This window comes from Hippopotamus amphibius, chromosome 17, assembly GCF_030028045.1.
Source record: "Hippopotamus amphibius kiboko isolate mHipAmp2 chromosome 17, mHipAmp2.hap2, whole genome shotgun sequence".
Lineage (NCBI taxonomy): Eukaryota > Metazoa > Chordata > Mammalia > Artiodactyla > Hippopotamidae > Hippopotamus > Hippopotamus amphibius.
Window position 1 is genome coordinate 34,811,121 of NC_080202.1, and position 27,403 is coordinate 34,838,523.

Consider the following 27,403-nt stretch of genomic DNA (forward strand, 5'->3'; position numbering starts at 1 on the left):
TTTTTTGAGCTTTACTTCTTGTTACCCTGTTCTTCTAATTCTGCCTTTCAAATTATTGTCCATTAAGCTAATTTACAAAAGACCCAATAGTGGTTAGAGATTATCAGTTACTAATAGTGCACCTACCTCAAGCTTTGAACCTATCCTGTTTCTCTCGTCTCCTGAATATAACTTGAGAGAATTCTCATATTGTCTTTAGCATTTTTCTGAGTTTTATGTTTCAGTCTTTGCAGTATTTTAGAGACCTGTGCTGCACTTTGTATTAGTCTTCATTTGTGTTGCATTTCTTTTCATCTTTTGTTTAGAATCCTTTCAAACATCAGAGCTTATAATGTCTGGCACAAGGTGAGCACTAAGGAAATGTTAGTTGATTCTAACTTACATTTGTTTGTGTATCTTTTTGACCCTTTTTAAAGCCTTTCAGACCTTAAGCTATAGTCAGACCTTCTGGAGCCTATAGGCATGGCATCATTCCAATCTTTCCCCTTTTATTTAGGTTTTTCTATCATTTATATAACAGAAGAAATTTTCTATCTGCTTGAAGGAAATTTTTAAATTAAAACCTTTAGATAATCAGAGAAATTATTAAACTTAATAAAAATTGGATTTATATGATCATAACACCAATATTTTTGTTAATTAGCTACCTGCGAAATGTGTGGGATGGTTGGTGTGCGAGATGCTTTTTACTCTAAAACAAAGCGTTTCTGCAGTGTTTCGTGTTCAAGAAGTTACTCGTCAAACTCCAAGAAGGCAAGCATTTTGGCCAGACTTCAGGTAACGGTACAGAAACCTTCTTATTCTTTATATCTGTTATCTCTGTGGCTTTCAGTGTTTATCTGTCATTTGATAGTGATTTACTGCACTCCACCTTTGCCCAATTGACCACTTATCATTGTCTACCCCACATCTTTAAGAAGAATGTTCATTCTATAAAATTGAGCAGCTATTATAAATAGAGAAGGCATACTATGCAAAATAAACTGACTCTTTTGTGTCTTTTTTCTAAATAAGTATAAATGTAATAAACATCTTTTTATATACATAAATTGAAGCCATCTCTCCCCCTGGTTTTCTTTGGAGTTAACATCAAGGAGAAACTTTCAGTGTTGGGAGGGGAAGTGATTTACCCTTTGGTTTTATTTTCCATCGTCTTTGGTTTGTACTTTTGATTGCAACCCATTTGATACCTTGACCAAGTGTATTTGGTTAATCGAACTAACCTTTTTGGAAACACTCATAATACAAAAAGAAAATTATCTTTTTGTAAATGTACATCAGTGCCTACAAAATGACTGGAAATTTGACCATTTGACTAAGTTATTACTATTGTAGCATATAAACAACTCTTTAAAGGCATCACATAACTGATTTTTGTAATACATTTTGAGTGATCACATTTTTCTTATTCTTCTTTACCTTATTGTGATCATTATATAGCACTGAAAGGATTATTTAAATTCCCCAAATTAAGGAAATACATCACTTAGATGTATTTCTATATTTCAGATAGACAGTACCTAAAGATCCTGAGCAATGGTCTGTACCCAAATGGATGGCAGTTTGTCACACTGTGAATTTGGCCCATGATCATTTTGTCATTGATCTTTTGCGTTAGCGCTAAAGGTATAAACCTCAGTCACTTGCTCTTTAAACATTAAATTATCTTTTCTTATATAAATAGCAATGCTTGGCAACCTGCATGAGTGAATAACCACTGGTTTTATCTAGTACAAGAAGGAATCAATTATCCACCACAGCCTATATTTTAACATCTTATGGGATATAATTTTTTATTAACATATTAATTTGCATATTGCTGTTTTCGTCTGTGCCAGCTCTGCTACCCATATTAGGTATCTACATTGTAGCAGAACTCCAGAAAACATTTTTCATGTTAAAATTCCTTGTATGTTTCCTGTGCTTTAATAATTCTCTAAACCCTCAATGTTTACTTAAGCAGAATGAGTAGTATGCAATCAAGTTAGTTTTCTGTTTTGCCGGTGGGGGATGAGAAAGAATCCTATTTACTTAACTCTTCTTGTTTTAGGGTAAGCCTCCAACAAAGAAGGCAAAAGTTCTTCAGAAGCAACCTTTAGTCGCTAAACTAGCTGCTTATGCTCAGTATCAAGCTACCTTGCAAAATCAAGCAAAGACTAAATCAGGTAATATGGGTGAATGTAGTGGAGGTGAAATATAAATATTTGATACTGATTCATCTAGTTTTAATTAATAGCATTTTAATTTTGGATTCTGTTAACTAAGCCATTTCTGTGCTGTGTTTGCACATTACACCTCTAAGCTTCCTGATAGTGGTTTTAGTTTCAGTAAATTATTCTAGAGGAGACTAGTGTTCATAAGTTAGTGTTCATAAGTTATGGTACTTGTGGCAGTCTCCTTAATATTATTGTTTTTTATTTGGTTCATTATTTATTTTTTATGTACTGGTTCTCTGTGCTGTGGACAGTAGGAAACATGGAGATAATGGGCAAAGAAATATGACATTTATTAGACTTCAAAGGGATTGGGGAGAAGAGAATAATAAGAGAAGGAGATTGAGGAGAGGACTATTTCTAACAGAAAAATTCTTAACAGGAGTGCAAAGCAAAGGAGGTAAGGAGGCAATGAAAAACCATAGCAAAAGTATTAGGTAGTGGATGCTGGATAGAAGTCTCACTGAAATACACATTAAGAGCTGTGTGGGAATAAAACACAGGAGCAGCCAGAACAGCGTTTGTTATCCTGAAGGTATCTACTCTCAGCTGTTCTTTGTTTCTTATAACTGGAGCACTCTCGCCTCACTTCCCAAGAAACATATGTTGTGTATAGAAGAGTTAAACTGCTGTTTGTTTGCAGATATGATATATGCTAAAGTTCATGTTTATTTAGCGAAGTTCCATCTTTATACAAAAAACTTTCTTTAGAGGTAATAAATTTGTATCATTTCACATTTTAAAATAATAGCTTTCTTACAAATAAAAGATTTGAGAACTGTAATATATCTGAATCTGTTTTATTTCAGCAGCAATCTCCATGGAAGGTTTCAGCTGGGGTAACTACATCAATAGCAATAGCTTTATAGCAGCTCCAGTTACCTGCTTTAAACATGTGAGTATGGAATTTCTCAGTTTATATTGAAATGCTTAGTCATTGTTTAAATCTGAAGGCACAGTAGCATTTAAGCATCTTATCCTTAGAAGGTCTTTATTTTATACATTGTAATGGAAATATTTCCTTTTTTTAATTATTGTACTTATTAATAGTTACATAACTTCTCCAAGTTTTATAAGTAAAAGGTTCCTATAAAGACCTTGCAAGTTGAAATTATTTTAAACAGGGAAAGGCACTAGTCTCATCCAATTTTCATATTAAGTTGAGCCATATAAAATTGCTGGGGGACTTCTTAGGTGGCGCAGTGGTTACGAATCCGACTGCCAATGCAGGAGACACGGGTTTGATCCCTGCTCCAGGAAGATCCCACATGCCGCGGAGCAACTAAGCCCATGCGCCACAGTTAAAAAAAAAAATGCTCGTAAAAAATGAAACTCATCATTCATGGGGGAAAAAAAAATTGCAGGTTTTGTGTGTCAAAAATAGTTGCATATTTGCAAAGTCAGTAGAAACCATCCATTGTATATGTTACCTAAATTTTTGTGATTTGACCTAATAATTGAGAAAAGGAAAGATCTAGTTTTGTTGTCTCAAATGTAAAAATCACAAAAACAAAGAAGGAACTATTAGTAATATATCGTATCATGGGCTGAAATGATCTTTTTGTGAGGTGTTGTTTTTAACAAGTAGATTGTCACAGAACATCTGAAGAAATTAAGAGTTATGTTAAAAAATGTATCTAGTGATAAATTCTTTCCCTTTGATTCAATTATCTGTGATTCTCTTCAATACTTTTTTTAACCTGAGTATAAGTTTAATTTATATTTGAAGGTTCTGTCTGCTACTGATCATGTATAAGAAGAAAAGAGAATTTAGAAAGTTAATGAATGAAATTTTGTGTACACTTAACATATTGTTAGCTTAGGGCTTTACTGTTAAATAATAGCATGTGAACAAAACTGAGCTTGAGTTCTTGCGGTGGAAATACAAATGAATTTTAATTCATTCGTGACCAGTAAAGGATCTTGGTCAAGGCCAAGCATATTAATTCATTGGTGGAAATATAAATGAAAGCGGAATTCATTCATTTGCTAAGTTTTCTTTCTTAAAAGTACAGGTGTTAAGCCCTTTGTCAGTGGCATGCTGACTGCCTAAATCAGCCTAAGTGGAATCTTAGATACTTTACCTCAGTATACAGTAACTGATATATTTTCTTGTAATGTTGATAGTATTGTCACATTTGTGAGATATATTAAATACATGGCAACAGCAGCTTTCATTAGAAGTACAAAGCAAATCTTTAACTCTCCTCTTTTGAGGTAATTCTTTTTGGTACTAAGAAGATCAGAATTAGATTAAGTTCTCAGTTATAATAACTTTCATCCCAGATTCCTGGAACATTTGTCTGTTGTCTCCTTCTGAGTAGCCTTTATCTCTTTTTCTATCTTTAATTTTTTTTTTTAGATTTTAATATCATAAGGCATGTCCAGCTATTTTATGTAAGTAGTCAGGATATTTTAAAAATAGCATTTCAAAGTGCCAAAAGTATAATATTTTATTTCATGTCCTTATCTTTGAATAGTAATACTATGTTAAAGTTATTTGCAAGAAAATTTCTATTATAATGAAATTGATTGATTTTTGTTTTCGACTTTGCTTTTTTAAGATTAAAGTTTTCTGTCATATAGAATAGAGCAACTAGCCTTAGCTGTATGATTAATAATGATACTGTGGGACCTCCTCTGTCTCATTCAGAAGCAAGGTATCTCTCAGCCAGTGCCTTCCTGCTCCACTCATCTTCCTTTACTGCCTTCTTCTTACCAAATAGGAAACATTTTATACTGGTAATGTCAGTATATTTTAGTACAAAATGAGTTTACTTTGTTGCCTTAACCAGCATTTTTATTTGAAGTCATTTGGTTTAGGAGGTCAGACTTAGTGCTGTACTTGATTTTTGTCCTTTAAAGTTGACTCTTCATGGTTTCTCCCCCTTAGATAGTTTTTGTGGTCTCCAAGAAGAGTTACTGGCTTTAGCTTTAGAAAACCTATTGCCAGGAGTTGCTGCAAGCACAAGGTCCTGCCTTGAATCATCAGTCTTCAATCATCAGTCCTCTAGTCTTCTGACACTTGATGCCTGCTCTAACACTGGTTCATCAGTGGGGCCCCTTCCTCCATTACTCTATACCTGCATTGTCTCCAACTTGAGCACAGGTTGGGAGCCTTTCCCTGCTCCTAGGGGATTCTTTTTTCAAGCGTAATTTTTAAAAACATTCGATCTGTGGAAATTCCCTGGCAGTCCAGTGGTTAGGACTTGGCACTTTCACTGCTGGGACCCAGGTTCCATATTTCATCCCTGGTTGGGGGACTAATATGGAGCAAACCACGTGGCACCTGCATTGCCAGAAGAAAAAAAAATTTCAGTCTGTAACATGGAAACAGAGCTGTTCACTGCTCTGGTTGAACCAGAATTGGGGCTGGGGGTGGTGTCACAGCTTTGCCTTGCTTCTTTAATGTAACTCAACCTCTTCTGCAGTAAGGACCCCAGGTAAATACTTTATATTTTCCAGTACTTAAAAATTATTGTGATTAGTTTTAAAGACATAGGATTTCAGTAGAATTTCTCTTTTCCATGGTCTGTCTTTAAATTTCTGGGGAGTTTCTGCAGAGTATATCATAATAGGACGATATTCTCTTTGAATATTGCTGTAATTGTGCATAATGGTTTATACTTAATCACTCAATTACAACAGTTTGACATTTTTTATAATTATCAGTGTAAATGGAGCCCAGTTGTCATTAAATACATCTACTTAGAAATCTGTATATTATGATGGCTATATATTTGATGCAACTTTCATTTTATCTAGGTGGTAGTTTTCAGACTTTTTTTAAAGCGTTACAATTCCCTTTTTCCCTAATAAACGTAGCTAGGATAAGGGGAAATTGTACTGATTGGTCTGGCAGGAGTAGGGTGGTATGGCTAGAGCCTTGGCCCCTGACCCTTGGCTTTCCCTTCTTTGGCAGTCTCTGAGGTTGGAAACCACTGAATTAGGTAATATCATTTTTTTTTTAATTTTTATTGGGGTATAGTTGATTTACAGTGTTTTGTTGGTTTCAGGTGTTAGGTAATATCATTTTTAATTCTAAATCATATGGTCACAAAGTCGTAAGTTATCTTAAAAATCACCTAGCTCAGGGGCTGCCTAGATGGCGCAGTGGTTAAGAATCTGCCTTCCAATGCAGAGGTCACGAGTTCGATCCCAGCTCCAGGAAGATCCCACATGCCGCGGAGCAACTAAGCCCGTGTGCCCAAAAAAAAAAAAAAAAATCACCTAGCTCATCTACTCCATCTCTTAGTATAAATGAAGAAACTCTTGCTACTTTTTTCAGTAGCTGGATTGAAATTTTCAAATTTGGGCTTCAACCTGATTTTTATCATGCAGTTTTTCTTGTTTTTTTGTTTTTTTAATAGTTTTGAATTAAGCTCCTATAGGAAAAACCATCCTGTGTTTCCCCTTTACTTACACAACACTACCACACAGTATTTCTGATATCAGATGTGTGGGTTTTCCACACATTAAGCATTTCTCTGACACCAGCTGGGTGTCCTAAAATTTAGTCCAATTCTGACACTATCTATCTGGAGTTAGCGTCAGATCCCACACTTAAGGGCTCAGTCCCATAAGACTGCCCCCGTTCAGACACCAGTTGCAAGTCCCACATTGTCACCTCTACTTCTGACAGATCAGCTATAAATCAGAGTTCCCATGACCTCTTCCTTGGGTTTGATAATTTGCTAGAATGTCTCACAGAATTCAGGGAAACACTTAGGTTTACTGTTTTATTATTAAGCATATAATAAAAGAGATAACAGCCAGATGAAGAGATGTGTAGGGCAAGGTATATGAGAAGGCGCAGAGTTTCCATGCCCTCTCAGGTGCCCACTCTCCTAGCACCTTTACTCATCCACCAGCCCAGAAGCTCTCCAAATCCTGTGTATTGGGATTTTTATGGAGGCTTCATCACATAGGCATAATGGGTCATTAACTCAGTCTCTAACCCCTCTCCCTTTGCTAGAGGATGGGTGATGGGGCTGAAAGTTCCAAGCTTCTAATCATAGTTTGATCTGTGTGGTGACCAACTTCCATCCTAAAGCTGTCTAGGGGCTCACAAAGAGTTGCCTCATTAGAACAAAAAACACTGCTATCACCCAAGAAATTCCAAAGGATTTAGGAGCTCTATGTCTGGAATCAGGGTCAAAGATCAAATATTAGAACAAAATATAATTCTGGTACTCTTATCACTTAGGAAGTTACGAAGGCTGTAAGACCTCTGTGCCAGGAGCAAGGCCAGAGACTAATACATACATTTTTTTATTTCACAGCTTCTAAAAGCAGTAACCTTATCTTTATACTAACTGTGGAAATATCTCCAAAATAGTACTACAGTATCACATGCCAGATAGGTACTCTACGGTAATGAAATTCACAGACTATTTTCTCCTAATGGCAATTTATGTTTGAACCCAAGAGAGTTGTTCTGTGTATGCAGAACATGTAGCTTTAAAGCATTCTTAATGTTTTTAATATCTTAGTCTTTTAAATAGAAGCACTTCTGTTCCCTATTATTTGCCTTATAATGAAATCAAGTACAGGGAATTCCCTGGTTGCCTAGTGATTAGAATTCTGGGCTTTCACTGCCCTGGCCTGGGTTCAGTACCTGGTCAGGGAACTGAGAATCCTGCAAGCCACGAGGCACAGCCAAAAAAAAAAAACAAGTGGAATATTTCTTTCCTAAGCGTTATAGCACAGGCCAAAATGTGCTAATATCAAATGTACATGAATCATAAAAAGCTAAAATCATATTCCTTTAGTTACATATTTGCAGACTTTAGATTTCTTTTGTTTGGTACCTGGACTATATACTCTGGTGTCTTGTTGATACTGTCATTGCCAAAACCAGAAATGTAATCACCCTACTATTTTCCTCCATTGAAAATAGTTGTAGTTAGCTATTTTTTTAAAAGGTCCTAAGCTGCTCAGCATCACTAATTAATAGAGAAATGCAAGTCAAAGCCACAATGAGGTATCACCTCACTCTGGTCAGAATAGCCATCATCAAAAAATCTAGAAACAATAAATGTTGGAGAGGGCGTGGAGAAAAGGAAACTCTCCTGCACTGTTGGTGGGAATGTAAACTGGTACAGCCACTTTGCAAAACAGTTTGGAGGTTTCTTAAAAAACTAAAAATGGAACTACCATATGATGCAGTAATTCCACTACTGGGCATATACCCAGAGAAAACTATAATCCAAAAAGAAACATGTACCATAATGTTCATTGCAGCACTATTTGCAATAGCCAGGACATGGAAGCAACCTAAATGTCCATTGACAGATGAATGAATAAAGAAGATGTGGTACACATATACAGTGGAATATTATTCAGCCATAAAAAGGAACAAAATTGGGTCATTTGTAGAGTCATGGATGGACCTAGAGACTGTCATACAGAGTGAAGTAAGTCAGAAAGAGAAAAACAAATATCGTATATTAATGCATATATTCAAAAATTTAGAAAAATGGTGCAAATGAACTGGTTTGCAAGGCAGAAATAGAGACACAAATGTAGAGAACAAACATATGGACACCAAGGAGGGAAAGCGGGGCAGGGTGGGGGAGTGGGGATGAATTGGGAGATTGGGATTACCATATATACATTAATATGTATAAGATAGATGACTAATAAGAAAAAAAATATCAAATTGTAAACTTTAAATGTACGCAGTTTATTGTATGTCAGTTATATCTAAATAAAATTCTTTTTAAAAGGAAAGAAAGAGGTCCTTTGTGCACACACATGCCATAGCTTTAAAGCTGAGTTTACTATACTGTTTCATCCTTCCTCCACAAATGTCACCTTGTATTGCTTACATGATGTTTTCTAATCCTCTCTTTGGTACCTGACCTGTACGCCAGCTGTTTTGAAGGGGATAAGGTTATCCATATTTCTTTGCAACAGGTATTACAAGTATATTTTTGGATTTTAAGGACAAAAACAAAAGCCTTTTTGTTTGTGTATGTGTGGTAAGAATAGCTTATAGTAAAACTCATGATTTATTTCTCAGGTCTGTATTTATTAGTAAAATAGTCTCTTTCAAATAAAGTTATTCTTTGTTTTTTTCCCTAGCCTTAACCATGCATACATAATATCATTGCAAATTGAAAATAAATGTGACTTCACGTCCATTTTAACTAAAGTTAGAATCTTCAGTATGTCATCCTAGATTGCAGAACTTCTTTCTAATGGAAATAAAACTAAAATTAGTTTCTGGTACTTATTAGTACTCCATCTGATTTAGCTATTGTGAGAGTTGCCACAAAATAGATTTTCTGCAGGAAAGCAGTGGACTCCGATATAATAAAAATCACCTGTTTTAAGGAAGGCCCAAATAATCTAGATTATTATGCTTTTTTAAATTATGGACTGTTTTATGCCTTTCAAATTAGTAACCACTGCTTCCTGTCTCTTTTTACATATACTAGCATTCCTTCATTCTTAATCACTTTCACCCCAAGCATCCCATTTTACTTTTGTACTTTCCTTATATTCCCTATCCCCTGCTACCACCATCCCAAAAAGTATTATAGATTCTGTTATCAAATCAAAATGTGAGTGGACTTTCTGGAGAAAGAGGGAACAATTTTTTTTTTCTGTTTTTACTTCCTGTCAATTCCAGCAAATAATATTTAGTTCTAAATTCTTTCTAGTTAATTTCCTATAACGTTTTCTCCCCTTTGGGGGCAAATAATAGTTTATCTTTCTCTACTAGATGCACTTGTCATCATATGCCTATCAGTCAAAGTATTTTAATGGCAGCTTTTTGTATATTTGCCATGTCATTAATAGGATCAATAATAGTTACCTATGTGCAACTTCAGGGCTAACTTCTGCCTGCTTAAATTCTTTGTTGCTACTGAAGATTGTGATTATCAAAAGTTATAGGTTGTCAGTTCTATGGAGGGAAATCTGTATTTCTCCCATAAAGCATCACGTGTACAATGTGTCAGGCCTCTGAGTCTAAATACTAGCCATCTGGGCTATTGGACTATCTGGGAATGTTCTTGAAGTACAGAAAAGTAAGAATCCCACCCAATTACTTTCTTTCAGATAGACAGTCAGGTGGAGGTTATCATACATTTGTGTTGGGGAGCCCTCAACATTTGGATTTGGCCATGTCCTGCAGGACCTGATGACAGCTTACCTTTCAGGGAAGGAGAATCGCTCCCACATAGCCCTCACGAGTGGCCCTGGAGCAGGAAATGGTGAAGCAGATCTTCCTGGTTTGGGAGGAACCTGAGGTGGACCTCTCGTCCTGAGTCTGGAAGGTAAATTTGTTGTTACCTGTAAATTATGGTTCTGCTAGTTCATGCTATGCCAATCCAGACTTTCAGAGGTATCCCTCCTGCCAGCAAGAGAAGACAGATGACTTGGATGAAGATGGCTCTCAAGCCCTGGGTCATTTAGTCTTCCACACTTAAGAATATTCATTTTAAACAAAAGGGCAGATATATCTATGAAATGACTTTATTATTTCAACACATTGAGCACATACTATGCAATGACTGTGGTGCTCTTTTTTGTTACTGTTTTTGTTTCATTTTTTTTTCTTAGAGTGAACCATATGGATTGGTTTAAGAGGGCCTAGCAGAACCACAACCTTACAGGCAAGAACAAATGTCACTTTCTGCTACTTTCTCCTATACCAATCCAGACTGTAGGGACCAAAACATAACATTCCCCACTAAAGTGAGCATTAACTGTATTTTCTAAGTGAGCATATTGACACTTATTTTCTTTTAAAAAAAAAAGTGACTAAAAGTTATTTTCTCCAGACAATTAAGACAAAAAAAAGTCTGTATGACATTGCCATATCTAACTCAAAAGGGAGTCGGTCCTGTATGCCAATTTCATTTAACAGTGTGCCCACGTAACACACAACTTATCAACAAAATCATGCTTCTTCCTTCTCAGTGGAAAAATAAAGCCCCTTCCATAAGATTTGGCAGCCAGACAAAGAGGAATGGATATCATGCCTTAATTTAATATACACATTTCACTGCATCTGTCTGCTCTAATTGGTTCATCCTCACAGAAATTAACACATGGTCTTTGTGTTAATATATGGTAGCTTAATCTGTTACCTGTCTTCCTTCCAGCCTTTCCTTCTCTAATCATATCTGCTGGCAATAGGGATGGCCCTACAGTCTAGAATGATATAGGGGGAGATAGCAGAACCTGAAGAGTCCATTCTTTCAATTTAAAAAAAAGCAGAAAGTGGTAGTCATAATGGATGTACTATTTTTTGCACAGCTCAGGGAGGTAGTTATCTATATCCTTCCAGAATTACGAATAGTTGAGATAGGCCACTGTCTCCAAGTGATTGAAGTACATTCATTGCTTGCTACTTAAAGAAATAGCCATAAGTTGATTCTGTGTTTGGTTTCTAGACTTATCCTAGTTCAGTATTATTTGACATTTTCTTCCTCTCCTTCAGAAATTCCTTAAACTATTGAGAGCAGAGGGTTGAATACTGTTTTAAGCTAATCCTCCTGTTGGGTTAGCGTCCACCCAAGTATGAGCAGTCTTGCATTTGCCCAGTGTTCAGATGGACTAGTTTGTGTGACTCTTGGATATCTTTGTTTAGTCATCTTTTAGCTTTGAATCTATTTTGTCTTTTCCTTATTTGTTCATATTATTAGGTCTTTTATAACCTTACCTAATCCTTTTCTCTGTGATCAAGGTTCCAAATTGTATTTAATGAGCAGCTGACTATCAAGGGCCGCAGAAACTGTTTGGTATTATCAGCATTTAAATTCCTGAATTCACTTACTTGGTTCAATTAATCATTGCTAAATTCCAAATAATTGTAAACTGCCTCAAATTTAAGGATTAAAATATAATGGAAACTGTAATTTGGAAACATATTAAATTTTGGAAAATCCCTTCATGATATTCATTTAATCGGTTTTCTGAGTCCCCATCTTAACCATTGTGTGGAGGGTATTTATTACTTTCAATAGTTTTCTCTTTGTTTATTGTAATTCCTGCATGAGAAATTTTGAAATAATAAATTATTTAACAATTTGCCATGGTATGATTCTCCAAAAACTCTTCAACTCCACCTTTTTAATAACGTTATCTGGTGCTTTTGCTTTTGTCTGGGTCTGTTGTAACAGACTGTAGTTCTATTCTCTGAATTTAACTGAAGTTGAAAATATAGATAACTAAGTTTTGTTTCTCTGTGTTATTGGAAACCACATTGCTGATTGGAATTATCTTTTTTTCTGCTCTTTGACCAGATCTTTTAAAATTAGAGGTTAAGGTAAAGTACATTCATTTAGATATTAAAAATAATTAATTTCTTAAGTCAGCTTTTTCCTCTGAAATCTGCTATCAAGATTGTAATTTGGCTTTTACAAAAATTGCTGCTCAAGTCTTATATTAGGGCAGTATTGAATTTTGAACTCAACGTGGGTCTCTTCTAATACACGTGAATCCTCTTCATCTTGAGCTTGTCCCTGACACTGGCTTTTTCCAAATAGGATTCTGTGACACAAGGAATAACAATTATATTTTCAGAGAAAAATGAATGAATTAAATGATATTTTTAATTTAATGTTTCCATGATTGATAGTAGTGCTTAATTTTGAATGGTGTGTTTTAGGCTTCATTTAATAAGATGATAATTTAATAATTTTTATATGACAGGCACCTATGGGGACCTGCTGGGGTGATATCTCAGAAAATGTGAGAGTAGAAGTTCCCAATACAGACTGCAGCCTACCTACCAAAGTCTTCTGGATTGCTGGAATTGTAAAATTAGCAGGTGAAAAGCATGCGTAATAATTTTACTTTAAAAATGTGAATTATATTTGTAATTTGTAAGAAAGCATATTTGTAAATTTTCAAGTATTGCCAAATAAGTATGATATAGGGCAGAGGTTAACAAAGTTTTTTCTGTAAAAGATCAGACAGTAAATATTTTCAGTTTTGTGAGCAACGCAGTCTCTATCATAACCATTTAACCCTACCATCATAGCATAGAAGCAGCCAAAACAATACATAAATGAATAGGCATGGCTGAGTTCTAGTAAAACTTTATTTATGGGCACTGAAATTTGAATTTCATATAATTGTTACATATCATAAAATATTATTTTACCTCTGATTTTTTTCATCCATTTAAAAATGTAAAAACCATTCTTAGATGGCAGACTGAAAAACATCAGGCAGTAGGCCAGATCTGGGGGCCATATATAGTTTACCAACCCCTGGTATAGGCAGATACTTTGGAAAGTAACAAAAAGTTGAGGTACTAAAAAAAGTGATATTGTCCATAATATCAGAAGTAAATTAGTGATGAAAATTTCATCTGTTTTGGGTACTGCCTTTTTCTTCATTCCCACCTCTTCCATGTACCCCAGCCCTTATTACATTGTTGCTCATGAAGTAAATGCATTATGTATTTACTGTGTTAGACACTGGACAGGTGCTGTGCAGACGTGTAAGATTTGTTTTTTGCAGCGAGCTTACATCTGCTAAATATTGAATACATTTTATGACAAGGTGCTTAGTGGGTGGTGTAGTAGGACACTAGTACTTCAGAAGAGGACTGCCACTCAGATAATGAAAGTTGTCCTGAGATTACTGGAAGAGGTATTTTACTCATCCTACTTTCTAGTCTTATCTCCAGCCATTCTCCCCAAAACACTCTGCCTATTGCTCCCTGTGTACTCCTGATAGACTTAATTTACTTAAAAATGATCTCATTTCCATTTTTCTGTCTTTAATGGCTTCTTTGTCCTTAAAGAATCAGGATGGTCAGCATTACAGCTATTGATGAGTTTCACCATACACCACTGACTAGATTTTTTTATTGTTCCCCAATATAAATGATCTCTTCTGGTGAGATTAGTTTTCCTCCTCTCTCATACAGCATGCTCTATATCACCTCCATGCCTTTACCCACTCTCACTCTCTCACCGTATTTAACCCAGTTAGGTTCCCACCTTTTCCTTAAAACAGTTCTCCAAAAAAAAAAAACAAAAACATTTCTCCAGCTATATAAACATTCTGTAAATGCTTGTATTATTCTCTACACCTTAATTTAAAACAACTATATTTTTTTGCTTGATGTTTAAATCAGTTGCATTTAAGTGACTCTAAAGGGACTTCCCTGGTGGCACAGTGGTTAAGAATCCAGCTGCCAGTGCAGGGGACATGGGTTCAATCCCTGCTCTGGGAAGATCCCACATGCCACAGAGCGACTAAGCCCGTACGCCACAACTACTGAGCCTGCGCTCTAGAGCCCTGGAGCCACAACTACTTAGCACATGTGCCATAACTACTGAAGCCTGAAGGCCTAGAGCCTGTGCTTTGCAACAAGAGAAGCCACCGCTCTGAGAAGCCAGCGCGTCGCAATGAAGAGTAGCCCCCACTCACCGCAACTAGAGAAAGCCTACGCACAGCAACAGAGACCCAACGCAGCCAATAAATAAATAAATAATTTTTTAAAAAATAAGTAAATGGCTCTAAAGATCAATGCATTTAATACCCAAGAATTATTTCTATCTTCCATCTCTGGTTTACATCTCTATTTTATCTAATTGCAGCATATATCTCATTTTAAGCCACTTTAATGATGTTTTAGAAGTGAACCTGATGTTGATCATGAACCCACAATTCAACAACAGTTAGCAAAGTCATGAGTTGTTCTGTGAATTATTGAATTTTAAAACTGAAAGTTTAATGCTATGTTTTCATCATAAATATTAACTCATGAAAATGTTGACTGAACTTAGCTGCCAGCCTGAAATACAAGTTTATTGCTCCTTTTTTATTCCACTAAAGGCCTTAAATTAAACCTTAATCTATTATCAATATAAGGTTTATTAAATTATGAACAGTAAATGTCATACTATTTATTCTTTGCAGGAAATAAGTCTTCTTATTTGTTTAGCACGTATAGATTTTAAGTGATGTCACATACTTTTGTGTTTATTGAACTTTTTTACCTAGCATTTTCAAATCTTATTTCCAAATAAACAAGACAGAAAAATTTAGACTCTTGAAGTAGCCACATCCAAATTATCCAAAAATAATTTGGTCACCTGATCACTTGGATGTAGCAGTTTCTTTGAAATGTACTTTAACTGGATTTCTGTGACTTAACAAGGTTATACTAACTTAACACTATCTTCTTTATTTCCAAAACTACACATTCTGATAGAACTTCCCCACCCCCCTTTTCATTGAGAATTTCTTTTCTAGAATTTAAGAAACTGTTGGTAAAGTTGAAGTATATTCAGAGGAGTGGGCCGTGCTCTGAAAACAGTTAAACTAATTGCATTGTTCAGATAGTTCTCCAAGTTTCATCCATACACCATTAGTGGCAGCAGCCTCTGGGAACTTGTTAGAAATGCAGATTCTCGGACTCACCTGAGATCTACCCAGTCAGGATCTCTGGGATGTGGGCCCAGCCGTCTGTCTGTTCACAAGCCCTGTGCGTAACTCTGCTGCAGATGATGCTCACTGACATTTGATGGCCCCTACCAGCAGCTATATGCTGTTTTATTTCATTTGGTTTTCTTATTACGTGGCAATTGCTTTGTTGGTTTCAGGTTACAATGCCCTTTTAAGATATGAAGGATTTGAAAATGACTCTGGTTTGGACTTTTGGTGCAATATATGTGGTTCTGATATCCACCCAGTTGGTTGGTGTGCAGCCAGTGGAAAACCTCTTGTCCCTCCTAGAAGTGAGTAGCTTCTTTACCCTTACTGTAATCTAATTATCTGCACTTTAATGCAGTTTTATACTAAGTAACTTTAAAGTGACATAGAAATTAAAATAATATCTTCTGGTTTCAAATAACTTATTTGCTAGCAAGACTTACTTATTTTCGCTGTTTTCGTTACTGTTCTTCAGAACTTTAATTGCAGGGAAATTTGTTACTATTTTTTTTTAACAAATAGCTTATGAAGCAATTCTATACTTTGCTAAAGTGTAACTGGTTATTTCTTTTGTTTTAGCTATTCAACATAAGTATACAAACTGGAAAGCTTTTCTAGTGAAACGACTTACTGGTGCCAAAACACTTCCTCCCGATTTCTCACAAAAGGTAAAGACAGGATCTTAGAAAGGACTGAAGTGGCAAATGGCAAATGAGAGCTCTGAAAAATGGAGTAACTTCGAAGTTAAGGAATTGTTTCAGTTAGTGAGTCAGATGACCTGTGTTAACTGAGTGCACGTGGTATTTTTATACTACAATACTAAAATTATTTGTATACCTTTGTCATAAATTCCCAACAGTTTTGCTTTTGTTTCCAAGGTTTCAGAGAGCATGCAGTATCCTTTCAAACCTTGCATGAGAGTAGAAGTGGTTGACAAGAGGCATTTGTGTCGAACACGAGTGGCAGTGGTGGAAAGTGTAATTGGAGGGAGATTAAGACTGGTGTATGAAGAGAGTGAAGACAGAACAGACGACTTCTGGTGCCATATGCACAGTCCATTAATCCATCATATCGGTTGGTCTCGAAGCATAGGCCATCGATTCAAAAGATCTGGTAAGCACCTGTCACAAGAACTCCTGTTGAAAATATCATTGAAGCTAAATTGTACTGTTTGGTTATTTTTCTCTGCAGAATGGCATGGATCAAAACTAGTTGTCTGGGCTGCTTATTCTACCCTAATTAGGGAAGCATCACACCAGAATATTAATGTCCTAGCCAGTTCCTTTATATTCCTTCCATTTGTGCTCAAGTAAAAAATAATGCACTTTTGGTCACAACTACATTTGTTTTCTTATACTTTTTTATCCAGCCCATTTGAAAGAACTAAATGTAACCTTTCCCTTTTCATTCAATTTTAGTTGAAATAGTGAAATTAAATGTGGTTAAACTTAATACTAAACACATTAAAACATACTTCTAAAGTTGTAATTCCCTAACTCTAGGGAATTTCCAGCATTCTAATTGGCTGAATGTATTTAATAGTACATGTTCTCTAAAGAGAGAAAGACTTTTAAAGAGTATTATTCACCATAAATGTAGAAGGCACGTATTTTTGCCATGTTTTAGAGTATACATACCTTGTGAATTTGAAACCTTCAGAGAAACGTGGTTTTTGGTCTTCTCACAAATGCTGACAGATTAGTATGTAACTTTTCCTTGTAGATATTACAAAGAAACAGGATGGACATTTTGATACACCACCACATTTATTTGCTAAGGTAAGAAGTTTTTATAAGAACCCTCATTTGTAAATTAGGTTTGAAAGAGGGTTGTGGGTTTTCTCCTAATATTATGGAAATCACAGTTACATATGTTCACCTAAAAGGATTAAGACCTTGTAATCCATATGTGTCACAACTGTTGATTATAATTATTCTTAAATTCTGTTTGCCTGAATTCTCTCTATTCCCTAATGGAAGTTTGAGTTATAATATTAGGTAGGTAGGAGAAGACACTTGGTATTTTCATCTGGTAAACTTTTCAAATTGGTATTATTTTAATTATTAAACTGTTAACACTTGTAACAGTAGATGTGCTTTCATGTAATTCTTTAGGTAAAAGAAGTAGACCAGAGTGGGGAATGGTTCAAGGAAGGAATGAAATTGGAAGCTATAGACCCATTAAATCTTTCCACAATATGTGTTGCGACCATTAGAAAGGTAAGGGAATAGGTTTTAAAATATAGAAATGCAGTTATAGGAACTAGGTTTAAGGTAATAGGAGGAGGCCCCTAACATATTCATTTTGACATAAAATGTGTGTGTCTGCATCTTCACTGGGGAGAACGTTACTACTAATTTCGAAATAAATTTGAATTCTCTTACTGGAGGTTTTCTTTTTATATCTCTTGCTGTCAGGGTTGTTATCTTGAGTCTGTTACCTTAATTTTATGAAAGTATATCCTTAAGTTAGAGGAAGAATATTTATTTAACTTACTTCCTGGTCAAAGCTTGTCCAACACAGAATTTGTAACAAGGCCAAGTTTATCTTCAGTTCCTGTGTTTCCTTTTTGTGCTTCTTTTTTTCCCTTTGGTAGTACTATTTCTTCTTTTCTCTTTTTCCTCTCTTCTGAAACTGTTTTTACAAAAAGATGTAGAAGAGTGGTTCTCGGTTCTCATTAGGCATCAGAATCTCCTGGGGAACTTAAAAAAAAAGATATCATTGACTAGGCCTCTTCCCTGACCCTGCACACTCCTCCCCCCCCCTCCCCCGCTGTCTGGTTTGGGGCCCTAGCATTGGCTTTATTTTTTTTAAGTCCCCAGGTGATTCTCAAGTACAACCAGAGTTAAGAACCATTGATCCAGAATCTACTTACATAAAGGTGTAGTAACTAAATTAAGATTTGCATTTCAACACAGTATTAAGCCTTAAGCCAAAAGAATTAAAAAACAGTTGTGATGGCTGCCTTGTTTCCAAACACTTGTGTTCAGGTCACAAAACTAAACCAGACTGGCTCCATACCCTTGTTCTTCCTCTTCCCCTGACTAGTGGTCCAAACCACCTGATACTATTTAAAAACATAGATTTCCATGACCTATTTCAGACCTATTCAATCAGAATCACAAGAAATATTGCCCAGATATCTGTATTTGTTTAAAAAGGAAAGAAAATAAAAAGTTCCCTAGGTAATTCTGACAGTCAGCCAGGTTTGGGAACCAGTGCCATTGTGCCATGCTCTGTGTGAAGGGATAATAAGTGTCCAGTGAGTAGAATATCAAGCTTCATTCAGAAAATACTTAATGAATTCTTGCTGTGCTAGGTTTGGTTTGGACTCAAAAAAGCTTACCGTCTTGAAGAACAGGATAAGGTGTATGTAAATAAGTTTAACATACAAGATCAACTATGATTTAAGAAAGGTACACGGGGCTTCCTAGGTGGCACAGTGGTTAAGAATCTGCCTGCCAATGCAGGGGACACGGGTTTGAGCCCTGCTCCAGGAAGATCCCACATGCCGCGGAGCAACTAAGCCCGTGTGCCACAACTGTTGAGCTTGCGCTTTAGAGCCCGTGAGCCACAACTATTGAGCCCATGTGCCGCAACTACTGAAGCACACACACCTAGAGCCCGTGCTCTGCAACAAGAGAAGCCACAGCAATGCGGAGCCTGCGCACCACAACAAAGAGTAGCCCCCACTCACCGCAACTAAAGAAAGCCCATGCACAGCAAAAAAAGACCCAACACAGCCAATAAAATAAATTTATTAAAAAAAAAAAAAGAAAGAAGGAAAGGTACACGGACTGTTGGCATTCAAATAAGAGGTCACATCTTCTCAGAGGAATCAGGGAAAGCTTTATGGAAGAGAGGACATTTGAAAACTTCATCTTGAAGGATGGGAAAAACTGGACCAAACAGAGATGCAGGAGGAAACTGTGCCATGGAAAGAGAATATGCACAAAAGCATCAAGAGTGGAAAGTACAGGCCACATTTAGGAAATGGCGGGTGGTTCACACATAGTACACATCAGACAAGTTGCTTTGAATATTCTGGGCCAGGCCTTTTGTTTATAAGGAACAGAAACCCACTCAAGTAGGTCCTAGAAAGTTACTCTAAGGATGCAGTGGGCACACTCACAGACATGCAGGGACACAGGGATGAGACCTGGAAAGGCATAAACTTAGTGTTATCCTCCACCTTTCAGGGGCCTGTCTGTTCCATCTCTGCTCTGCGTCTGCACTACTCTTCTTTCACTCTCTCTCAGTGTCCTGCTCACTCAGTCTACATGTGGTAGCCCATAACCCTGTCTGTATCACAGCCTTTCATTGCCACCTCCAACCCGTGGCTTGGCTGCTATCTCTGTGTCTGTTAATTCTAATTATTGAGAGAGAATCTCAACAGCTGAGCCCAGCCTTTGGCTTGGTCCTGTGAAGCTCAGATACTAGCCCCTGATCCAGTCAGATGTATTTAGAAAGGAAGAAAAGAATCCCATGTGAGTGGAGGTAGTCCTTTCCAGAGGTCTTAGAGCTGTTAAGGTTAAAGAGAAAGTTAGTATACATATCCTGTATAGTAGAAGTAACTAGGAGAAAGGAACCTGCGGGCAGACACAAAAAGATGATGTGGAATTAGATTGTGCAGTCTTTAATGCTTGGTCAGGCTGTCTGAGTTTTCTTTAGTGAACAGGATAAGTTGGTAAAGGTTTCTGGCATGAACAGAGCTCATACCAAAGGAAAGTTTAACTGTGTAAGAGGGGAAATGTCTATAGAGGAATGCTGAAAGCAATGATATCAAACAGCATAGTGGAGAGAGAGTTAATGGCAAGGATAAAGAGACTGAGGGTTTAGGGAGAGTTTTGGGGACCCAGTGATTGATAAAACTTGAGAAATTGTTGGCATAAAAGTCAACCATTGAAGAATGGATGCCATCACAAAAACGAAAGTGCTAAAATCAGAAACAAGAGTTGGAGGTGAAAGGGTGGCCACCAAAATAATTTGAAGAAATGAACACAGAGGTGTGAAGATGGATCATTAGACTGTAATGTATTGAGAGTCTGGGAATAAATGTTTCAAAAAATTGGGTAGTCAACTGGTATGGGATTTAGCAAGGGAAGCTAAAGTGTTGGGGAAAAGGCCCTGAATTTGACAAACTAGGAGGTCATTGGTGAATTTAACAGTTTAGTAGGGTCAGGACAGAAGTCAGACTGCAGGGAGTTACATAGTATATTACTTGAATTGGGCCTCTGGGTGACCGAGTACATAGGAATTCGTTGTACTATTCTTATACCTTTTCTGTAAGTGTGAACTGTTTCAAATAAAATATTTTTAATGTAATGGGAATTGGGAGACATTAGAATATAAGAGATGGTGTTTTAGGAGCAAGGTACCAGTGTCAATAGGTCAATATGGAGAAGTTTGTCTTGAGGGAAAAGGAAGGACTACTACTGACAACAATCTGAGGTGCAAAGGATGGACTATGAGGTGCCTCACATAGTTTCTGTCATAGAGGAGCGCAGTCATCCAGAGCATGAAAGAGGTAAAGTTGCAGCTTGAGGAAGATGGAAAAGGTTTAGAAAAACTCCTCTATGTGATAAATCAGAAGGAAATAAGTAAAAATTATTACTGAGTAAGATTTAAAGCTTAGCCAAGACTAGATAGTTAAATTGTAAAAGAGCACTCAGCCCACTTTCATCATGCCACAGCAGCAGACAGCCTTGGCTGTTGGCAGAGGCACTGTTTTCTCTAGACCTCTGAAATCACTTCTGTGTAACCATGCTTTTATTTCTGGTACACACTAGAATTTGCAGAGATTTTTTTCAGTATAATTTCAGTTATTTAAGATAATTCAATAAAGAAACATTTTTCACTTTTAAGAGATCTTTATGTAATAGATTTTCCTTTCTTTTAGAATGTCACTTAAAGGATCATTTTTATAATAGTGGTACCTAATTTTAAATAGTTGGAATTCTCTTAATTTACAAGGTGCTGGCTGATGGATTCCTGATGATTGGGATCGATGGCTCAGAAGCAGCAGATGGATCTGACTGGTTCTGTTATCATGCAACCTCCCCTTCTATTTTCCCTGTTGGTTTCTGTGAAATTAACATGATAGAACTTACTCCGCCCAGAGGTACTTCTTCCTAATATATTCACTGGGTTTTCATCCTTGCTTTCTTTTTACATGGTACCTGTGTACAACATTTACCACAGCCCTAAATTTCTTGATATGTGAAAATAATATGTGTCTATATGTATATATAAACATATGCATACATAACAAGAGCTGCGGGGTGCTCTGAAAACATAAAGAACTGTGTCCTAGCTAGCTTTAATAAATTACATTGGTGTAGAATTTTTCCTGAGCATCTGTACATTTTATAATAAGAATTGGTATTCTCAAGCCCTGTTGAGATAAACTTTTTTTAAAAATAGATACTTTAGCCTTTGAGAGAAAACAAGTTTTCATCTTTAGATTACTGTGAGGGAATTCCCTGGCAGTCCAGTGGTTAGGACTTGGGGTTTTCACTGCCAGGGCCCTGGGTTCAATCCTTGGTTGGGGAACTAAGATCCCACAAGCCAAGCAGTGCAGCCAAAAAAAAAATATAAAAAAGATTACCATATGACTTTTTAAAAGATGATATACCCTTAAATATCTCATATGGCTTAACCAGTGACTTTCCTAATTTCAATCTCTGAGCCTTGGATTTTTCTCTTAAGAAGGAGAAAAGCCAAAACAGGAGACTATAAAAATAGTATTTGCCCAGCCAGTGTGCTTTCTTACAAAGAAAGAAAAATATTACTGAAAAATATTAAATGTTAGACTGTTCTAACCCTAGGATTGAAAAGCAAAGGTCTGTAGTTCTTGTAGACTGAGGGGAGTCACTTTGGCATTAGCATAAGTGGGCACACCTGTTTTCTGTCTAGAACAAGGAAAATCCATATACCAGGGAGGAACCATTGTTGTCTACAGCATTAGCACTTGAGATTGTAATGTGTACTGAATTACTTTATATCTACATTTTAATATTACGCTAATTTTAAATGAACTGCTAGTTAAACCAGTTGTGTCTTTCAGGTTACACAAAACTTCCTTTTAAATGGTTTGACTACCTCAGGGAAACTGGCTCCATTGCAGCACCAGTAAAACTATTTAATAAGGTAAATTTAAATGATGGCAGAATAATTATGTAGAATTTTTTTGATGCCTCACAAATGCAAATCATTGTTGATCAAAATGTCTTTGCATTATGTTAGAATTTCTTAGTGGAGATTAATATAAGCAAATATATATTAGTAAAACAGTGTAGATATTTCCTTTACATAGGAATTGAAGCTTATTTCCAAACTTGGTTTCATTTTTAATCTGAGTAGAATAGGAGTGAATACATTTTCCTAGCTAGTTCTTATATGCTTCACCTTCATATGTTTCAGTAATTAATTATTTGGGATTTTTTTTGGTCTAAATTATTAATTGGTTATATTACTTCTCTTTTTTCTTTCTTAGTGATGGTGGAGCTATACATTCTTCTTTTCACCAGTGTTAATGTTTTGCTTCTCCATGTTAGGATGTTCCAAATCACGGATTTCGTGTAGGAATGAAATTAGAAGCTGTAGATCTCATGGAGCCACGATTAATATGTGTAGCCACAGTAACTCGAATTATTCATCGTCTCTTGAGGATACATTTTGATGGATGGGAAGAAGAATATGATCAGTGGGTAGACTGTGAGTCCCCTGACCTCTATCCTGTAGGGTGGTGTCAGTTAACTGGATATCAACTACAGCCTCCAGCATCACAGTGTAAGTTGGTATACAGAAAAGGTGTCCTTTTGTAAAAATCAGCAATTCTCCGAGGACTATCTCACATAAATCATCTTGTGAGCTCACAGGACAAGAATATACCTATGTCTGATTGGTTGCCAGGTAAGATCTTAAGACTCAACAACAATATCACAGAATAAGACCATGTGTACCATGGCAGTGTGAACTCAATAGTCAGTTGCTTAATGACTATAGAAACACAACATTAAGAGCACTCACCAAATTAACTAGACTTCCTTTAATGAGTTTAAAGTTATAGGCTAAAATTTATTGATATATAGTAAGTGCTTATTGAATATTGGAATCTGTCTGGTATTGAGGTTCATGGTTTTGCAAGAACAAGTACTCTTATTTTCAAAGCATCATGTACTTTTATAAACTTCATGGTCTTGGTGAAGATAATTCATCTAGGTTATAGCTAGAGTTGTAAGCAATTATCTGGTACCAATTTTCTCTTTTATTTTTCAGCATCAAGAGAAAGCCAATCAGGTTCATCAAAACAGAAGAAAAAGGCTAAGTCCCAGCAATACAAAGGACATAAGAAAAGTGGGTCACCACATGGTGTTTATATACATTTCCTGACTTGTTAACCAACTGGGGTCTTGGTATCCTTGCACAGAAATGGTATCCCTTGTGAGAGCTGGTAACTGTGCATTCTGTATTATGCTTAAAGGTGCAGTATGCCATAAAAGGCAAACCTTTTCAATAATGAGGAGCACTTATTTTTGATTGACAGGAAAAATTATTACCATAATATTTAATATATGGTAAAGAATAGAGTCTATTTATGAATGGTTCTTGACGTGTAAACCTTCTGAAAATTAATCCTTTTTAAAATTTTTTTAATTAAAAAAACTGTAAAAGCAGATGCTTGATGCTTACAGTAAACTTGGAGACTAATAAACCCATCCTTCTTATAAACCAAAACTGTCTTTCTAGAATGATACTTATAAGAAATTCAAGTTTAAAAAATACAAAGAAAAAAGGGAGAAAAAAGAAATTCAAGTTGATAGTTAATAAAATCAGGCTTAAAAAATCTTTCTCAATATGCTTTCAATATTATATTTTACCTTACAATGAAAGATTACTGGCATTAATAACCAAAATAATATAAAATATATTGATAGCTCTGATTCTTTTAAAATCCCTCTCCCCCCGCCGCCAGTAGAAAGCTACAGATTTTTATCTTCTTGAAACTTGTCATGGAATATTTCATTCTGAGATAAGATTATTTTTATTTAAAGATTTTTCTTTAAGTACAAAGTATATTAGAGGATTAAAAGTAAAACAGATTTTTCCAGCTGACTTGCCATATATTCAAGTAAGTGCTAATCTGTCTCAACCAAGAGACTGAAACATTAACAACCAAGAGACTGGAACAGTGTGAAGAATCAAGTATAACCTCACCTTTTTGATTATAGTTGTTTATCATTTTTTCAGTGGGGGCTTCTAGCAGCCACTGCAGTGGCGCTTTCCTCCCCACGCGAAACCCAGGTCAGCCTCACAATAGTGATAACCGTCAGGCCTGTCTCTTACCCTTTTTTATATTATAGACATAAGCCTCCCATAGACCCAAAATTATTTTGCTGAGTGGCTGCCTACCATGTTTGATATTCAACTAAAAGAACTCTAGAGAACATTGCCAGACCAGGCAGATCAAAATGACTTCCCATTTATCTGGAACTGATTAGCAAGAAGTCACGTGGTAACTTCCTGTTAGTGGACTAACTGTAGCAGACATGATCATTAAGCTTTCTCTAAGACTGAATAGTACAGGCTGCTTTGGCCTGTCTTTTCACTTTTTATTGGACGAGACTTTGAGATTTCAGAATTTTCTTTGCACTGTGTCGAATTTAAGAGTGCTTTTTGTTACCCAGTGACTTTCTGACATATATCTTTTAGAACGAATTTCTGAGCATTGTATGTACAGTTCACTTAAGAAGTGTGACTCTTAGAGAGTTTGTTATGGTTTATGGGGTTTAATTACTTTGAATTAATGGGCTAGGGACATGGGAAGAAATATGAAATTAATGAAGTAATAATATCAGTATTCCCGTTTTTTAGTGACATTTAACATTATCAGATTTCTAGATTAGCTAAAAAATGAATTTAGCTAAAAATATAGTATGTTCTTTAACATTTTAATGCTCTTAATATTATGACATCATCTCTAATGCCTTTAAATTGTCCTTCGGATATAGAAAAGAACTATGGACTCACCGTCCTTCATTAGAAATCCTAGAGACCAAATGTGTTTTGAAATTTAGAATTTTTTGAATTTTAGAAAAGAAGTACAGTGTGTGTAGCATATATTATGTAACAGTCCTTGCAGACTCTGCAGCATTTTTTGAAGCAAAATATATATAAATAGTTACATTTAATGGGCCAAATAAAGATTATAAATAGTATCACCAAGTGAGGTCTGATTTTATTGCCAAAAAAACTTTGAATTTTGGAATTGAGGATAAGGATTTGTAGTGCAGTGTGAATGAAAAAGCAGTCTTCATTGTAAGGACACTGTCTGTTCCTTTTATCACATGACTCAGCAAATAGTTTATTAGAAATTTTTTCCACAAAACTTTACTTACCAAAATAAGAAAGAATTTGGTATCCAGGAACCTAAGTCATCTACTGCATGCAGATTTATATCAGTCAAATAGGCCACAAAACCTTTTATTTGTTTTTGTCTGCGGATTACTATATTCTGGCACTATTGTTTCATCTTATGGCTCTTTGGTCTTTTTGTACCTACAGTCATCCATCAGTGTGTTCTTTAGTAGGGCTTATTTTTTTTACAGAAATAGGCAGTTGATTGGCTTCATTGTTCTAGCCTGTTTTTTAATTAGCTGTGTTTATGCTGTAAAGGGATAACTATTAACTAGTGCTTTTGAAAAATAAGAGTAATGTTCTGTCAAGAGGATCATATAGACTGCTCTGTGCACATGATCTCTCCAATCTGAAAAGCCTTTTTTTTCTCAAGGTTTCGTAAATCTAGAGCAAGAAAACCAGCACTAATTTCTGTACCATCTACAGGGACTATTGTAAGTAGTAGAGAGTTGGAGATTCTTCGTGCATTTTTACCTCCAAGTGTGTAGTACATTAGACTTTTTTGTCTAAATAAATGCCACAAGTGATTTTGGTTTGGCAGTTGAGCGTTGAATGTGTACTCATAGGAGTTTTCCAGATCATTTTACGTAGGAATACTGTCTGAGTTAAGATTTGTCTTTTAATTCTGATTTTGCAAAGCATAATTTCTGATCGCTCTCGCCTGAGTCATTTGTAAACTCTGGAAGAAAACAGATACAATTTATAGTCACAAAGATATGTAAGTATCCTTCAGCTTTCAACAGAATTAATGCAATATGCTTGGTTGTTCAGTATTTGCAAAACTTAGGGTATTTTTTTGAGTTGTTGGTGAAAGCATTGTATAAGTCTTTGAAGGCTTATGTGTACTTATGAAACTATAACCAAAGGGTGTTTCAAAAGAAATTAGATTGCTTAAGAAATTGCAGGCAACAAACATTTAAATTTTAGAACTGCTTTTCAGAATAGGAATTATAGTTGTGGGGCTTTTTCAATATTTATTTATTTTTTGACTGCATTGGGTCTTAGTTGTGGCATGAGGGCTCTATCGTTGTAGCAAGTGGGCTCTTCCTTGTGGCGTGCAGATTTTCTCTCTCCATTTGTGACAGGTGGGCCCCAGGTTGCGTGGGTTCTTTTTGCAGCACGCAAGCTCTCTCATTGAGGCATACAAGCTCAGTAGTTGTGGTGTGCAGGCTTAGTTGCCTGTAGCATGTAGGATCTTCGTTCCCGGACCAGGGATCGAACCCGCGTCCCCTGCATTGGAAGGCGGATTCTTTACCACTGGACCACCAGGGAAGTCCCTAATTGTTTTCTAAAAGAGTGAATCATAAACCAAAAGATAGGGAAGCACATTTCTTATCAGTAAAATCCTGCCACTCATGTAG

General features: G+C 36.0%; 1 protein-coding gene across 19 annotated transcripts in view; it reads left to right on the forward strand.

Moving 5' to 3' along the window:
* The window catches only part of MBTD1 (mbt domain containing 1), a 66,905-nt gene that overhangs the window by 31,044 nt on the left and 8,458 nt on the right, over window positions 1-27,403 (forward strand). For 12 of the 19 annotated variants that reach the window (XM_057715487.1, XM_057715500.1, XM_057715495.1 and 9 more), the window contains 13 exons: window positions 644-783; window positions 2,051-2,165; window positions 3,023-3,108; window positions 12,882-12,999; window positions 15,794-15,928; window positions 16,203-16,291; window positions 16,502-16,736; window positions 17,346-17,401; window positions 17,738-17,842; window positions 21,597-21,744; window positions 22,690-22,772; window positions 23,180-23,414; window positions 23,904-23,981. In XM_057715487.1, the coding sequence (XP_057571470.1) occupies window positions 644-783; window positions 2,051-2,165; window positions 3,023-3,108; window positions 12,882-12,999; window positions 15,794-15,928; window positions 16,203-16,291; window positions 16,502-16,736; window positions 17,346-17,401; window positions 17,738-17,842; window positions 21,597-21,744; window positions 22,690-22,772; window positions 23,180-23,414; window positions 23,904-23,981 (1,623 nt within the window). Of the gene's footprint in view, window positions 1-643; window positions 784-2,050; window positions 2,166-3,022; window positions 3,109-12,881; window positions 13,000-15,793; window positions 15,929-16,202; window positions 16,292-16,501; window positions 16,737-17,345; window positions 17,402-17,737; window positions 17,843-21,596; window positions 21,745-22,689; window positions 22,773-23,179; window positions 23,538-23,903; window positions 23,982-27,403 lie in introns of those variants that run through there. The other 7 variants (XR_009049982.1, XM_057715488.1, XM_057715489.1 and 4 more) reach the window with 7 other exon arrangements.